Here is an 18,316-nt window from a genome sequence, read left to right on the forward strand (position 1 = left end):
TCTTTTTAATACTCAAAAGTGATTTGAGGGCAACCATCCCCCCCCTCACATACCAATCATTTCCCAAAAACATCCAATCAAATTTTTGAAGTAGCCATTTTGTTCAGCTTAGTTAAAAGGACCGGAAGTTATTTCTTTGAGGATGACACCCCCACCATCACAGCCCTTAGGGCAAGAGTTGTAAGTTATGCCCTGGGGGCATATAAGGTTTTTTATAGAAAGGAGGTCGTATAAGTTTCGGAGGGGGCTCATCGGATTGGTACTCAGAAGTTCCAGTGCCCTTTTTAAGAGTCAAAATTATCCAAGGGTGGCTATCCCCCCACCCACGTCCATCATTTCCAGAAACACATCAACTAAAAAATTTTCGATAGCCATTTTGTTCAGCGTCGTCGGAAGGTTTAGTAAATGTGTATTTGAAGATGACACCCCCCCTCCCAGAGCCCTCAGGGTACGGGTTGTAAGTTATGTCCCGTGGAAATATAAGGCTTAAATGGAAAGGATGCTAGTATAAACTTTGGGGGGGGGGGTCGCGGGAATCAGGAGCTAAGGAGGGTTGAGTCCCATTCCCGCTATATCAATTATGTTTTATAGAATGGGAGAAATGGTATCAAATGGGAAGATAAAGCTCTCCTAGAATTGGACAATGCAGATGATTTTGAAAGTCATAGATAAAAAATGTTGACGAAATAATAGAATTTTGATAATTTTTAATCAGTTCCTATTTTCCCCACTAATTGATGCCCAAATTAAACTAGTGATTTTAAATTATCTCTACAGCCGAAACTGTGGGCTTCCAGTTTAGTCCTCATCTCAACTTAACCAAAAAACTTCATCAGCCTTTTGATTAAGCTGATATAGCTAAACTGTGTACTTAATTTTAGGTACACATTTGACCAACTGTATATCAAACAATAAACTTACGGAAAATGTGATTTGATCATACCTTCTAGGGACCAATCTGTAGGAAAGGCTTAGATGGCTAGGCTAGTTTTTGGCCATCCATCTGGGATCAAACAAAAAGCAGGTTTTGTAAAAGCAGTTTGTACAAGGTCAAATGAGGCCGGAAAAGATCACAAGAGAGGATTTTAAGGAAATTGCAACTTCATGAGACGGTCTAAAGAGTGAAGCTTCGAACAGATCAGGGGACGAGGAGCACGTGCAGCTGTACTGACCTCAGTTGGCTAGATGCTGGAGTTGTCAGTAGGAGTAGCAGTAATCGCTTTAAAATGTACATTTATCTTAAGAAAACAAATGTAAAAAGAGTAGGATTGCATACAATATTACCTTCTCACTTCCATTGACTATGAATTATCCACCAGGATCATAATAGCATTCACCTTTTTCTGCCAGCTCAGAAAAGGTCTTCTTGTGAAGGTTACACCGCTCACTTCGTAACATGATTGGCAATCGACCAATATCGACATCTTTTTTAAATATTTTCTGCAATAAGAGGGAAACTATAAAGAGCCCAACTTATGGGAATAAATATACATGCAGAAAGAGACATAATTTATAAAACTAGATGAGATTTAATTTGCCAGAAAAGCCATGCAAATAACCTGCAAAACGCCTTGAACCTAATTAAGACATTACAGATCATGCAAAAAAACTGTTAAAACGTTTTTTTTTTACAAACACAAAAAAAAGTTATAAAGATAAAGTACTTTTTTTCTATTGAGCAACAAGATACTATATTATTGTTTTTGTTTTGTATTTTGTTTTGTAAAAACAATAATATAGTATCTTGTTGCTCAATAGAGAAAAAAGTACTTTATCTTTATAACTTTTTTTTTGTGTTTGTTAAAAAAAAGTTTTAACAGTTTTTTGCATGATCTGTAATCTCTTAATTAGGTTCAAGGCGTTTTGCAGGTTATTTGCATGGCTTTTCTGGCAAATTAAAGTAAAAGAAGATGACACTAAAATTGTATACACCCCCCTCCTCCACCTACCGCTTCACCAGACCGAGATTTGGATTATCTGGCTCTTCTCGGATTTCTGGATGCGCCTATGGATTTACTGCAGTAGTTACGAAGTACAGGATTTTGCAGTAGCATTTTGCTTCGTTTTACTGTAGTTCAGATTTTCTCATCTAGTTTTATAAATTATGTCTCTTTCTGCATGTATATTTATTCCCATAAGTTAGGCTCTTTATAGTTTCTTTATAGTCCTACAAAAATGTCAAAGAATTAGGGTAAGACCGAAAAACTGAGCAAAAGTTTTAAAAAGAAGAGTGTCAAAGTTATGAATATCTTAAAAAAATTGTTTGATTTTTATCAAAAACCGTTGAATAGTTACAAATAATTTTCTTTACTCGTATTCACTTTTAGAAAATTTTTGTTCTACACACGTATCGTGCCAAACCACTGAATGCAGCACTGATATATATGTTCAAACAGACAGCGTTACAGCAGCGCAATTGCACTGCCTAAGTCAAGAACGATGTTTGCACAATGTATTATTTATTAATTTATTTTTTCATACCAGGGTACTTCGTATCAAAGGAGTTGTCGTAGAAACTTCGAAAGAGCTCATTTGATTGGAAATTGGATGGCTAGTGCCCTTTTCAATTGTCGAAAGCAATTGGAAGGTACCTAAAACCCTTTCCACGCCCACCATTCCCCCAAACACATCCAATCAAAACTTTGAGATAGCCATTTTGTTCGGCGTAGTTGATTTCCAGATAGAAATTATGTTTTTGAGGAGAACACTCCCCCACAGCCCTCAGGGCAAGGGCCCTGTTGTGTGGTATGCCCTGGGGGCACAACTTACAACCAAGATTTTTATCGAAAGCATTGTCGCAGAAACTTCAAAAAAGGGTCATTTGATCTGAAATTCAAAGCGATAATGCCCTTTTTAATAGTCGAAAGTGATTAGAGGGCAACTAATCCTCCTCCAACGCCGCCACCCTCTCATTTGCCCGTTATGTTTAAAAACTAAATGTTGCCCTAAGATTAAATCAAAATGCACTGTGTTAATGCTAATTCTCAATAAGACATCTCAGCAGTATTGACTGAGGGTATTATGTTCAAAACCTTCTTGGCTTCTTCTGCTCTTAAAGTTCAACCAAATCAAAATAATATAAGTGCATCCAAGCTATCAAAGAAAATAAACAGATTTTTTTTTGCAAATGGTATCAAGTTTTCCGTTTCAGGTCAACTAGAGGAGGTATGAAACTATATTAAACACTACTATTTGTGTCCAGATTTTCAAAATGGTGTATGCTGTTAAAAACTGCTGAAAAAAAAAAAATCAAACTTACAACCCTTGCCCAGAAGACTCTGGGGGGAGTGTCCAACTCAAAGAGATAATTTCCGGACCTTTCAACTGCGTTGAAAAAAATGGCTATCTCAAAATTTTTACTGGATGTGTTTGGGGAAATAGTGGGCATGGAAGGGGTGTTAGTTGCCCTCCTATCACTTTCGGCTATTAAAAAAGGCACTAGCCATTTCAATTTCCAATCGAATGAGCCCTTTTTGAAGTTTCTACGACAACGCTTTCTATAACCCCCCCCCCCAGGGCATAACTTACAACCCTTGCCCTGAGGACTCTGGGAGGGGAGGGGGTGTCTTCGTCAAAGACCTAGTTTCCAGAACTTTCAACTACTTCAACAAAATGACTATCTTAAATTTCGATTGAATGCGTTTGGGGAAAAGGTGGGCGTGAAATGGGGGTTAGTTGCCCTCCAATCACTTTCGACTATTAAAAAGGCACTAGCCCTCTCCTTAAGCTCTTGAATAAATTTAACGTCACCCCATCCCATTCTTTAAGGATCTATACTTCCTTCGTCCGCCCGCATTTTGAATATGCTTGTCCAGTTTTGCATCCTGGCATCTCCCGTCATGAATCGGTAAAAAAATAATCTATTTAAAAAAGAGCCTTGAGAATATTTTTAAAGAAGCCATGGTACCATATTCACTCCTTCTAAAAAAGGCCAAGCTGGAAACTCCTGAGTACAGGAGAGGAACGCTCTGCCTCCGTTTTGCCAAAAAAAATGCAATAACAAACCCTCGCGCGGAAAACATTTTCCCCAAAAGCCACTCCCCATCCAGACAGTGCCTGCCAGGTACTGTTTCTGAACCCGTCCCTATCTTGTCCCCCATCCGTTGCTTGATGTCCAGGTATGAACAAACCTGTGTCTCCTTCATTACTGATCAAATAATCCACTAGTTTTTTTTTTGGTACTGGTGATACCCAAGTTTGTGTCCGTTTGGTTCTTTTGTTCCTTAACCCTTGTTTATACGTTCTCTTTTAAAACTTTTTAGTGCTATTTTTATCTTAAGCTTTTTTTTTGTTTTAGTTTTTACTTTTTTAACTTTCTTACATTTGACGCTTTTATTAACTAATGAATGGCTTTGCCCTTCTGATGTTGTTGTTTTTGTATTGTTTATCCAGATTTTTAGTTGTTTCGCTAATTTTATGATTTTTTTTTATGCCTCCGAAATGCGAATTTGGCCCTTCTGGGCTTGTAATAGTCAATTTTCAAAAATAAATATCTTATCTTATCTCTTTCTTTTTCCTTTAATTATTATTACCAACCAAAAAAAGGCTCGCTTCGCTGGCGTTTTTTGCCTCACTTCGCTTGTTTGGGCCTTCGACCCTTGCACGCTTGTTATCGTCACCCTTACTTGCCATTCACTCGGTGCTTTGGACCATTTAAAAGAGAATATCTTTTCAACTTATATAAATTTTTGAAGTCGTAAAAACAAACACATCTTAATTTCTCTTGCTATAAGTAAAAACAAATGCCTAACGTTACCTAAGTGTTTAACGAGACAAACAAATGTTGGCTTGGAGGGTTGCTCCAGGTACTCGGCGTATGATATCACACAATTCTGAAAGTTGAAGCTAACCGAAGAGAACTAACTAACTGAAGCTATCACAATTCTGACATTTACTTTGCTAAACGAAGAGTTCGCAGGCTTTTTGCCTACTACGAAGCCGGCTTTTTGTCGATAATAAACTAACACTAGTCGACTTTTTTCTGTACTTTTTTTAATAGTATCTATAAGATATTGATGTTTTGTTCTTTCACTTTTCAACAGCTAAATGCACACAGTACTTTTCTTATAGGTATGATGGTGCGACGAATCATTAAAGCCCAACTAGATCCAAGTTTTATTTATGATTGCAACAAAATTGGTAATAAAAGAGTAGAGTTGGCTGGCTCGTTAATTGGACTTATTTTTGAAAACCTATTCAAGCGACTGTGCCATGAGATTGCAATACGAGCGGGAAAGTATGGTGAATGGTTTCCATGCATTCCCACAGAGACAATATCTCAAGGCCTTATATTTGCTATAGAAACGGTAATCAATTTAAATAATGATAAGTGTTTTCTTAATTCTCCCTCTTTGTCTAGAGGGGATACTGTCTATGGTATTTGGTACCATTGTGTTGACCGAAGCGGTTATGACATTGTTTTATGACGGTTTCATCTTTTTTGGGCAATATTTGTCTTTTTTAGAATGAAGTGCAATAATGGTTAGTTTTTCTTAAGTGACTATTACTTTTCATTATTCTCCTATTTGCGAATAAAGGGACTATTCTTTTTTAGTGTGGGAGACATGACGGGCCACTATTTAGAAATGATTTAAATAGTAAGAAAGGCAACCGTAAAAAGAGCTTCCTTTGGTGGGAGGAAGCCCTTTATTACGGGAAAGGCAATTTGTTTTATTTTTTTTAGCATCTAGTTGTTTGAAGTGTGTCCAGTGTGGCTGCTTTTTAATCTTTTTACAAAGGAAGATAGGTGACATCTAAGGTTTGAAGTAAATCTTTTGTTAAAGTCGTCGTCACTGAGAGGAATGGAGACGGGGTTAAAAAAAATATTATAAAAAAATGAAGTGCATCTATACTACGAAGCTCAGTAATTGACGTTCAGGTTAACGTTGATTGCAAAAATAAACATAGAAAACATTCGATTTCCACAAGATAATATCTAAGGGCCTTATATAAGCTTTAGGAATGGCAACCAAGATTAAATGTCTTATTAATCCTCCCTCTTTTTCTAGAAGAAAAGTGTCAGAATTGAGTTCATGCGAATGATGTTTTTTGTTTTAATTAAAGGAAATCTGAGTGGGTGCTATTATGTTGACCGAGATCGATATAAAACGATTATAAGATGTTTATAAAAAGTTGCTTTTACATTTTTTTTGCATGATTGATATTTGTGTATTTTTTTTTTCTTAAGAATAAAGTGCAGCTACATTACGCAGTTTAGTAATTAGCTTCCAGGTTTATTCCAATTGCATAAATAAACATGGAAAACAGTCAATTTCCTCAAGACAATATCTAAAAGCCTTAGAATGTTATAAAATGGCTATAAGACGGTTATAAAAAGTTAAACACAAATTTTTTGGATTGTTTGATATATGTCTTTTTAAGAATAAGTGTATTTTTATTATGAAGCTCAATAATTAAATTCCATATTTATTCTAACTGAAAAAAAAACAAAGTGAAACAGTCTCCTTAAGAAAATATCTCTAGGCCTTATATATTTTACGGGAACGGTAATGGAACCTAAACGATCCCAAGTTTTTTTAATTGTTTGATTAAGATTAATTAGAGTGGGTGCTATTGTGTTGAATGAAACAAAAATAAAATGGTTGTAAGATGGTTATAAAAGTCAGTCACGAATTTTTGGATCATTTTATATAAAATATATATTTTTTTAAGAAATATTTTATTTTTTTTATGACGATAAATATTTTATTTCAATATTTTTTATAACTGAAAAAAAAACGCCTCCTTAAGAAAATATGTCAAGGCCTTATGTTCTAAAGGAACGGTAATGGAACCTAAACGATCCCAAATGTTTATAATTCTTTAATTAATGTTAACCTTAGTGGGTGCTATTGTGTTGAACGAGACAGATATAAAATGGTTATAAGACGGTTATAAAAGTTGCTAATGATTTTCTTATTATTATTATTATTTGGTATTAGGGATTTTTTTTAGAATATACTAGGTTTATATTGCAGCTCAGTAATTAACTTGTAGGTTTTATTGTAATTGCCAAAAAAGACATAAACTTCCAACTTCGTAGATGATATAAATATTCCTGCATGGAAGGCTGAGCTATTGAACAAGGCTTAATTTTGACTGTGTTATGATTGAAACACATAATGTAAATAGAGTATGAAGCAAATAAAATGTGTATAAATACTACGGATAAAATTATAATCACTCTGTGGGTTTGTGAACTAAATTTGGATGGTAAAGGTCTATGATTCTGAAATCGGGGGAGTTGGGCTGTTTGATGTTTGACGGGGGAAACTTCCTTTTTTTATTATGAACTTGGCATTTTGTTAGTTTTTTACTTCTTCCGATGTTGTTGTTCATTTTATAACTCAACCGTTCTGGGTTTTTTTTCTCTCATTTCTTCTTCTTTTTGACAAACTACATTTGCTTGAGACTGGTGGAAGGGGCATTCCTGTGATTCTATTTCAGGACTAGTTCAACCGTTTTTGCTCCTCTTTTACAGGGGTACTGGGGGGGGGGGGCTAATTTTGAATTGGTGTGTCCATTATATAATAGAGAGTATAAATTTTATACGATTTTTCAGGCTTAGGGAGGATCCCCTACCAATGTCAAGCCCTAGTCGGAGCTCAGCTGTCCTATGATAAAAAGTTGAATTACCAGTATGGATATACGAAGAATTTCTTTTTGGGGGTAAATCATTTGGTGTGGTAATAGGCCAGAAAAATACCCGTTTACGTATTATTTTAGTAGTAAAAAAAAAAGAAGAATATATCCATGAAAAGTGAAAAAGAAATTTAAGATCAAAACGTTAATAAACTAGCTTATAAAATTAGGGAATAAAAGTAACGGGGAATCAAAACCATTGTTAGTCAGAAAATCGTCTGATTTTCCTTGTTAACTTCAAAAAGAGATAGTAAAATAGAAGAAATGTCAAACTGAACTTTTAAACCTTCAAAATATGAACAGTTAAAAGAGTCTAGACTTTGTATACTGATTGCTAACTTTGGCGTTTGGGGTTCGTATAACCAATGTCTTTTTTTGCATATATTCACAGACATTACAGATAACTTAGACGGAGTTCAAATAGTAGTAATTGAGTAATTTAGGAACAACAAAAATTTCTTTTGTGTTGCTTAGATCTGTGTAGCGTGGTTGTCGTGATAGCACTTCGTTTGTGATAATGTTTGCAAAATTTAATTTTGATTTACAATTTTATTAGCCAGATCCATAGCTAGTATTCTCCCCACCCCTCTCTCCATTCCAAAAAAAATGGTTTGTCAAAACTTGTCACCAAACTAGTATTTTCATTCCTTTTTTAAGGATAATTTTTCAATTCGTTCAACTCGTAGCGATTTTTGTTTTTTGTTTAATTATACATTTAATTCAATCTTCTTTTGTCCCAGCAGCTATTCGTTTTAAAACCTTTCAAAGAAAAAAAAAAAGATTTCGCTTCAAATACCATCTACTCTTATTTATGCTTTAAAGAGTAGGATCTATCATTTAAGAAATTAATTAAGCTTTTTCCACAAAAAGTTTTTCAAAGAAAAGTAAAGAACTCCATTAAACAGAAAATGAGCAAAAATAAAATCAAATTATCTAGAAAGCTTGAAGTTACCACAAATCAGAATTGATAAATAAATGAAACCCAAAACAAACAGAAATTACAATAAATAACCCAGTCAAACTCAAAAACGATCAGAAATTAACATAAGTTGGGCGCAAAACCCCTATGCCTTCCCAAGGCCAGAGCAAAATTTGCACTTTACTGAAAAAATATAAATGTTTTTACTTTTATAACTTTAATAAATCAAATAATATTAAGATTTTGATTACTAAATATCAGTGTATGTATAATAAACTGACAATGCATATTCATTTGTGTTTTTTTCAGTAAAGTGCAAATTATGTTCTGGCCTTAGGAAGGCATAGGGGTTTTGAGCCCAACGTATGTTAATTTCTGCTCGTTTTGAGTTTGACTCAGTTATTTATTGTAATTTCTGTTTTTTTTTAGTTTTATTTATTTATCGATGCTGATTTGGGGTAGTTTCATGCTTGGTAGATTATTTGAGTTTATTTTTGCTCCTTTTTTGTTTAATGGAGTTCTTTACTTTTCTTTGAAAAACTTTTTTGTGGAAAAAGTTTTTTTGATGAATTTCTGTTCGTTTTATATTGACATGGTCTTTTCAGAGAAAAAGAAAATAATACTTTAAATGTTTTCGTTTTTTTAAAGATTTATGCTGGAGAAAAATTTTCAGCAATTTTTAACAATATACACCCTCTTAAAAATCTGGACACAAATAGAATTGTTTAATTTGGTTTCATACCTCGTCTAGTTGACCTGCAATTGAAAACTTAATACCATTCGAAAACAAATCTGTTTACTTTCTTTGATAGCTTGGATACACTGCGAAAGCGGAAACCTCCCGCTTTCGCAGCCTTTAAATATGAAAAAAATTTCTTTAAACTGAAAGTAAGGAGCGACATTAAAACTTAAAACGAACAGAAATTATTCCGTATATGAAAGGGGCTGTGCCCTCCTCAACGCCTCGCTCTTTACGCTAAAGTTTGACTTTCTCACAACTCTTATTTTTAAACAATAAAAACTTTAGCGTAAAGAGCGAGGCGTTGAGGAAGGCACAGCCCCTTTCATATACAGAATAATTTCTGTTTGTTTTAAGATTTAAAGTCGCTCCTTACTTTCAGTTAAAAGATTTTTTTTTTTATATTTAAAGGCTGCAGACGTGGGGGGTTTGGGGGGGCGCTACCCCCCCAACTGGGCGCTCTAATCCCTGTACGTTTTAATGTTCGACCTTGTACCTCAGCCTCTTTAACTCTTTAGAAAACGCAGTTTTTTTCAAATAATTTCTGCACGTTTTTGTACAGTTTATTACTCAAGGGTCGACCTTGTAACTCAGCCTCTTTAACTCTTTAGAAAACGTAATTTTTTTCAAATAATTTAAAAAAGAAACTGAGTTTCTTTTTAAAGTTTAAATTCAGTATATAAAAAATTTGCTCTGACAGTGAATCGAACCCGGGTTTTCCGCCTGACAGTCTGGAGTATCAACCGCTAGACTAAACAGACACAATTGTAATTGTTTTTTAGTAAATGGAAGTTATTTTCGACGTATATAAAGTCCCATGAAAATTGATATTCTTTTTTTGGAAAACAGGGAAGGGGTAATTAAATTGAGCTGAAATGTCGTGAATGAACCCCCACGTCCTAGAAAAATTTCTTCTACAAATTTCATACCAATCAAACAACGGTACAGGGGGGCGGTGGTAGAAAAAATTAACATGGGCTAATATAGGAAAACAAGGTTTTTCGTAAATATAAATTCGGGGGATAATTTTTCTGTCTGATAATATCAAAAGGCCCTAACAGGTCGAATTCTGCTTCGAATGAGTCCTCATTCAACCGGATCTGTTGCCAACTGTGGCCTGTAGGCGTGGCTAAGAAAAAAAAATGAATTTTAAGTGGCCATATTTGGTTTTTTGAAAACAGGGAAGGAGTGATCGGATTGAGCTGAAATTTCGAGGATAAGCTCCCGGGCCCTAGGAAAGCTTAACCTCTAAATTTCAGACCAATCGGACAACGTTAAAGGGGGGCTGTGGTGGGAGGGTCCAAACTTCCGGCCCAGTTTACCCCATGAAGATAAATTCGGAGGAGAATGAAATTTTGCAAGTTTCTTAGTTTGAGCTTGGGCTACAAAATGCGATTACCGCCGGCTCTCTGCGACCTCTAGGACCTGAAATCGCTTAACATTGTGGTGGGTCGCCTCTTTATAGAGGCGACTTGCAGACTAGTAATTTTCAACTAGTAACTTCTCCCCTCCCATGAAGCTCCCATTTCCTTTAAATCTTTCTTTATGACATCCTCCCACCCCAGAAAAGAACTTTAAGTTTTAATGTCGCTCCTTACTTTCAGTTTAAAGAAATTTTTTTTATATTTAAAGGCTGCGAAAGCGGGGGGTTTGGGGGGCGGCAGCCCCCTAACTGTGCCTCCTAATCCCTGTACCTTTTAAGGTTCGACCTTGTAACTCAGCCTCTTTAACTCTTTAGAAAACGTAGTTTTTTTCAAATAATTTCTGCACGTTTTTGTACAGTTTATTACTCAAGGGTCGACCTTGTAACTCAGCCTCTTTAACTCTTTAGAAAACGTAATTTTTTTTAAATAATTTTAAAAAGAAACTGAGTTTTTTTTTAAAGTTTAAATTCAGTTTGTAAAAAAATTGCTCAGACAGAGTATTGAGCCCGGGTTTCCTGTCTGAGAGTCTGGAGTATCAATTACTCGACCAAACCGACACAACTGTAATTGTTTTTTAGTAAATTGAAGGTATTTTCGACGCAAGCGAATTCCTACGAAACTTAATATTCGGTTTTTGGAAAACAGGGAAGGAGTGATCAGATTGAGCTGAAATTTCGTGGATAAGCTCCCAGGCCCCAGGAAAGCTTATCCTCTAAATTTCAGCCCGATCAAACAACGTTAAAGGGGGGTTGTGGTGAGAAAAATTAACATGGGCTAATATAGGAAAACAAGGTTTTTCGTAAATGTAAATTCGGGGGATAATTTTTTCGGTCTGAAAATATCAAAAGGCCCTAACAGGTCGAATTCTGCTTCGAATGAGTCCTCATTCAACCGGATCCGTTGCCGTGGCCTGTAGGCGTGGCTAAGAAAAAAAAATGAATTTTAAGTGGCTATATTTGGTTTTTTGAAAACAAGGAAGGAGTGATCGGATTGAGCTGAAATTTCGAGGATAAGCTCCCGGGCCCTAGTAAATCTTAACCTCTAAATTTCAGCCCAATCGGACAGCGGTAACGGGGGGCTTTGGTGGGAGGGTCCAAACTTCCGGCCAGTTTACCCCATGAAAATAAAGTCGGAGAAGGATGAAATTTTGCAAGTTTCTTAGTTTGAGCTTGGGCTACAAAATGCGATTACCGCCGTCTCTCTGCGACCTCTAGGACCTGAAATCGCTTAACATTGTGGTGGGTCGCCTCTTTATAGAGGCACAAGTGTGCCTCCTTGAAAGTACAATTATATTCTAGCTTTTAGAAAGCATAGGGTTTAGAAATGTTTGATCCTGTCCAAAAAGGCTAATAGTATTTAGGTGAAATTTCAGGGAATGTTGAGGGGTATATTGAGCTATATCAAAAGAAAGTATCAGCATACAAGTTTTCAAAGAGGCATATCTTCAATATTTTAGGAATGGTTAACGATATTAACATTAAACTTTCAAGGCCACTGCAAATCCTAGTACTGCGGCTGCCAATGCTACTGGCTGCAATTGCAACTGTGACAACTTGCAGTACTGACTGTAACTGCTACTTCTTGACCATTCAGGGGGTCCAAAAAGAACAACAGGTACCCCTTGCCTTGGTACTATATTTCTACTGCTCTCAAGTTTGTTATGACTCTTTACTGTTCTTTAAGAAACTTTTTTTTGAAAGTTTTTTTTTATTATTTTAATAATTATGAATGTTTTAAATATTATTATTAATTAAATAATTATTGATATTAATATTTAATAATTTTGACAAAACTTAAAATTGCAAACCATAACTTTCAGACAAAACACTTATGAAAGTCAAAGAAACCAGACTTGGTAAAGGCCAAATCATGAGTTCTAAACTCTGAGATATCACAAAATACCAAAAATTAACATAGAAAACCATAATTTTCAGAAACACACACTTATTAAAGGCAAAAAACACCCAGAAATTAACAACGACTCGTTCTAAACGCTAAAGTTTTTTGTCATTTAAAAAAAAAAGGTGCTTATTGTTATAATTAAATGACACTTGCGTTTCAGGAGTCGTTTTTAAATTATTTTTACATAATTTAAAATTTTGTGCAAATAGTGAGGGATTTAAGAGGGGGTAACCCCCCTCGTATGAGTAATAAATTCTGTTCGTTTTAATTTTTAATATTGCTCCTTACTTTCAATTGAAAACACTTTCTTTTTTTTATTTACTTTCTGGTCGTTTTTAAGATAACGCCAGGAAATCTGGCTCCACCTCCAGAGAAAAATCCCCCTTCTGACGGAAAATATCCTCTGGACAATTAAATCCTGATGAAAAGTTATCCTGGAAAATTACCCTTAACACCTCTACGCGTAAAATTGAGTCAGTAAAGAGAAAGCAAGATGTATAAAGACATTTTGTATTGGAATTCGGGCAAATTCCCCCAGGATACAATTTCCCCTGAAAGTTCACCTCCTGGTAAATTCTATCTCCATGGAAAATTCTCCCTATGCAAAGTCCCCCCCCAGCAAAAAAATTGTCCTCTCCTCCCCCCCTCAAGAAATGTATGCATACATACCAAAAAACAATTACTAATCAAACACTCTATTTAAACAGTGGGCAAATTCTATAACTTAAGGACCTATACCCAGGGGCTGTGGGGGTCAGGCTATCTACAAGGACATAGTTGTTTGGTCTTTCAACTATGACGAACAAAATAGCAATCTCAGAAATCTGATCGGATGATTTTTGGAAAAAAGGGGCGTGGGAGGGGGGTTAGCTGCCGCCCAATTTTTTTGGTGGCTTGAAAAGGACACTTATAATTTCAGTTAGAATAAGCCCTCTCCCGACGTTCTAGGCCTACTGGGTCGATATGATCACCAGTGATATAAAAAAAATAAGTACACCTGCATCTGTGATGTTTCTTCTGGCACAAGTACAAAATTCCACATTTTTGTAGATAGGATCTTGAAACCTCTCATACGCTGAATCTGATTTTGTGATTTTAATTAAGATTATATTAATTTTAGGGGGCATTTCCCCCTTTTTTGAAAATCAGGCATATTTTCTCAGGCTTGTAGCCTTTGATGTGTATAAGTAAACTTAATAAAAATAGTATATTGAAAATCAGCATAAAAATCCAATCATTTTGATATATCTATTGGTATCAATATTCCGGTTTTTAGAGTATTGGTTACTATAGAGCTGGGTTGCTACTTACTTACAGTTTGTTACCACAAACTGTTTGACACTACTAACGGGCAGCTAGTATATCTTATAGGCCTCGCCCTGGGGGCTGTTGGGGGTTGACATTTTTGAAGACATAATTACTGAAACTTTCAACTCTGTTGAACAAAATATCTATCTCAAAATTTTGTTTTTGAGGTTAGAAATTATGTTTTTGAGGAAGACACTCCTCCACAGCCCTCAGGGCAAGGGTTGTAAGTTATATCCTTGGGGCATATAGTTTTTTTTGAACGCGTCGTCGTAGAAACTTCAAAAACGCTCATTCGATTGAAAATTGAAATGGCTAGTGCCCTTTTTAGTAGTCGAAAGTGATCAGAAGGCACCTAACACCCCTTCTTCGCCTACCATTTCCCCAAACATCCAATCAAAATTTTGAAATAGCCATTTTGTTCCACGCAGTTAAAGTTCAGGAAATTATACCTTAGAGCACACTCCCCCCACAGTTCTCAGGGCAAGGGCTATAAGTTATGCCCTGGGGGTATATAAGGTTTTATTGAAATGTTTATCGTAGAAACTTAAAAAAGGGCTCATTCGATTGGTAATTCAAAGGGCTAGTGCCCTTTTTAATAGTCGAAAGTGATTTGAGGGTCACTAACCCCCGTCTCACGCCCACCTTTTCCCCTAACTCATTCAATCAAAGTGTTTAGATAGACATTTTATTCACCGTCGTTGAAAGTTTTAGAAATTAGGACTTTAAGGATGACACCCTATCCCCCCCCCACCCCCCTCCGGGCCCGAGTGTTAAGTTCTGCCCTGGGAGAATGTAAAGTTCTTATTGAAGGATATGCTGTAAAAACATCCAACTGGGCTCATTCAATTGAAAATTTAAAGGGCTCTTACCCTTTTAATGGTCGAAAGTGATTGAAGGGATACTAACCCCCCTCTCACGCCCACCATTTCCCCAAACACATCCAATCAAACTTTTGAGTTATGCAGTTTTTTCAACGTATTCGAAAGTTCTGGACATTAGGTCTTTTAGGATGATAACCCCATCAGAGCTTTCAGTGCAAAGGTTGTAAGTTATGCCCTGGGGGCATATAAGGTTTATATAGAAAGTTGTTGTAGAAGTTTCAAAAGGGGCTCATTTGATTGGAAATTGAAATTGCCCTTTTTAATTGTCGAAAGTGAGGGGAGAGTAATTACGCCCTCCATTTCCCCAAACACATTCAATCAAAGTTTAGAGTTAACCATTTTGTTCAACGTAGTGGATAGTTCCGTCAATTATGTATTTTAGGATGACACACCCCCCAGAGTCCCCAGGGCTTCGGGTGTACGGTCTGCCCTGGGGGTATATAAGGTTTTTTATGATAGAGTTGTCGTAAAAACTTCAAAAGGGGCTCATTCAATTGGAATTTAAAGGGCTAGTGCCTTTTTTAATAGTTGGAAGTGATTGGACGGTAACTAACCCCTCTCTCACTCCCACCATTCCCCCAAACCCAGCCAATAAAAATTTTCATATACCATTTTTGTTCAACGTCGTATACATTTCTCTAAATCAGCTCTCGGAGGTTGACAACCGCCCCCCCCCCCAGCCCTCAGGGTGAAGGGTGTAACTTATATCCTGGGGGCATATAAGGTTTTTATTTAAAGCGTTGTCGTATAAAACACAAAAGGGCTCAGTTGATTAGAAATTGAAAGGGCTAGTCCCTTTTTTAATTGTTGAAAGTGATTGGAGAAAGACTAACACCCCTTTCATGCCCACCATTTTCCCAGACATATCCAATCAAACTTTTGAGATAGCCATTTTGCTTAAAGTAGTTAAAATTTCTGTAAATTAGGTCTGAGAGGATGAGAACCACCCGCACAGCACCGTGGTTAAGAGTTGCAATTTTTGTCCCGGGGGCATTTAAGGTGTTTATAGGAAGTGTTTTCGTAGAAACTCAAAAAGGGTTCATTCGATTGGAAATCCAAAGGCTTAGTGCCCTTTTTAATAGTCGAAAGTGATTGGAAGACTTGACATTTTTATAGTAAAGATCAGTGTGGGTATAAGGTATTATTTTTTTATTGTTGTTGTTGTTTAGACCACGGCCCTTTATATCAAAGGAGTTGTCGTGGGAACTTCGAAATGGGCTCATCCGATTGAAAATAGAAAGGGTTGATGCCCTTTTTAATCGTCGAAAGTAACTGGAGGAAAACTAATCCCCCTCCCATCCCCACTCACCCATTTGACTTATGTTTAAAAACTAAATGTCGCCATAAAATTAAATCAAAATGCACTCTGTTAATGCTAATTCCCAATAAGGCATCTCAGCAGTATCCCAAGAACGACTGAGGCTTGATGTCAAACTTTTGGGGCTGTTTCTGCTCTTAAGATTTAACCAAATCAAAATAGCGTAAGTGTATCCAGGCTATCAAAGAAAGTAAACAGAATTTTTTGCGAATGGCATCAAGTTTTCCATTTCAGGTCAACTAGACGAGGTATGAAACTAAATTAAACGCTTCTATTTGTGTCCAGATTTTTAAGAGGGTGTATGTTGTTAAAAATTGCTGAAAATTTGTCTCCAGCATACAAATAGCAGGCCAAACTATAAATCTTTAAAAAAACGAAAACATTTAAAGTATTATTTTCTTTTTCTCTGAAAAGACTATGTCAATATAAAACGAACAGAAATTCATTAAAATTCTTAATTAAAAAATTAATTAAAGAACAGAAATTAACTGAAAAAATACAAATGAATGTGCATTGTCAGTTTCTGTCATGTGCATATTTAGTAATCAAAATCTCAATATTATTTGATTTATTAAAGTTATAAAAGTAAAAACATTTATATTTTTTTCAGTAAAGTGCAGATTATGATCTGGCCTTGGGAAGGCATAGGGGTTTTGAGCCCAACTCATGTTAATTTCTGCTCGTTTTGAGTTTGACTCGGTTATTTATTGTAATTTCTGTTCGTTTTTGGGCCTCATTTATTTATCGATGCTGATTTGTGATAGTTTCACGCTTGGTATATATTTTTATTTTTATTTTTGCTCATTTTTTTTTAATGGATTTATTTTATTTTATTTTAAAAAATTTTTTTGTTTAAACAGTTTTTTTTTAATTATTTTTTGTTAAAGAACGACTCGACCCAATAGTAACCGAAAGTCTAAAAAACGGAACTTTGATAAAAATACATAACTTCAAAAGAATTGGTTTTTATGCTGATTCCAAACATGAAGAATTTATTAAGTTTAATATACATATCAAAACGTTTTTAGGTGAACTGGCTGTTAGCAGTTGTTGTAATGTGTCCTGTGCCCCGGTGCTTTTAAATAGTGGTCTTGTGGTCCCAAACTTGGCCGCAAGATCCCTTCAGAAGGTGACAAGGCCGAGTCAAGGTGAATATTCTGCAGAGTCTTAAAGATGAAGAATTAGGTCCTTCATTGATTATATTTATTGGCATAAAGAACACAAACTAAAATATGAGTCGTCTAATGGTCTATAATACTTTCTACTTGGGGGGGGGGGATTTTCCTGGTAAAATTTTCCACAGAAGGGGGGGAGGGAGAGATGTCCGAAAGGATTTAAAAAGTGATCAACAGAAAAGCCTTTCTTTTTCAAATAAAGTAACGAAAATGAGAAAAACCAAGTTTTTTTTTCAACTGAGAGTAAGGAGCAACGTTAAAGAATAAAATGAACTGGAATTATTGCATCTATGACAGGGGCTGTCTCCTCTTCAATTTACCGATCTTTACGATAAAGTTCTACTTTTTTGTCCCAATTCCTTAAGAACGACTCCTGAAACACACAAGGGTAGTTTAATTGGAATCAAAGCTTTATGAAGGACAAAAAAAAAACTTCAGCTTAACAGATGAGGGGTTGCGGAGAGGCCAGCCCCCCTCATATATGGAATAATTTCATTTCGTTTTAAGTTTTAATAATGCACCTTACTTATAGTTGAAACTGCCTTTTTTCAAATAATAATAAAGAAAAATACGTTTACATCAAGTTTTCAAATAAGTCAACTAAGAGTGACGGGAGACATAGCCCATTCACCTTCCTCAGTGCTGAATGAGGTGTAGGGGTGGTCATCAACATTAATTCAATAAAAAATAGCAAATTACATATTGCATGCCAATCTTGTGGTCTAATATATAGCCTACCATTTTAGCTTATATGCATATTATATGGATACCTAAACTTCAGAGATGTGGAAGCCGCCAGTCAGACTTGTAAAAGTTGGTACGCAGCATTCATCAACAGCCATAAGATTCAAAACAATGTTGAATTTGTAATCCACAGAAAACATAGTGAGGCTCTCATGGCTTCGTCAAGGCATCCTAGTCGCTGTAAAAGGATTACAATTGAGGTAATGAATTACATTTCAAACTTTTACTTATAGGTTTCTGGCATATAATGTATGACTATGATGGG

At 35.7% G+C, this 18,316-nt stretch overlaps 1 protein-coding gene across 1 annotated transcript in view; it reads left to right on the plus strand.

Moving 5' to 3' along the window:
- The window catches only part of LOC148945245 (DNA-directed RNA polymerase II subunit RPB2-like), a 58,063-nt gene extending 39,779 nt beyond the window's left edge, over positions 1-18,284 (plus strand). The window contains exons 2-3 of the mRNA XM_089098985.1: positions 5,071-5,306; positions 18,054-18,284. Coding sequence (XP_088955111.1) covers positions 5,073-5,306; positions 18,054-18,284 — 465 coding nt within the window. The 5' untranslated portion in view covers positions 5,071-5,072. The remainder of the gene's footprint in view (positions 1-5,070; positions 5,307-18,053) is intronic.
- The last annotated feature ends 32 nt before the right edge of the window (positions 18,285-18,316 follow it).

Source organism: Artemia sp. Qi Xiang Cuo, chromosome 13 (genome assembly GCF_049724085.1).
Source record: "Artemia sp. Qi Xiang Cuo chromosome 13, ASM4972408v1, whole genome shotgun sequence".
Lineage (NCBI taxonomy): Eukaryota > Metazoa > Arthropoda > Branchiopoda > Anostraca > Artemiidae > Artemia > Artemia sp. Qi Xiang Cuo.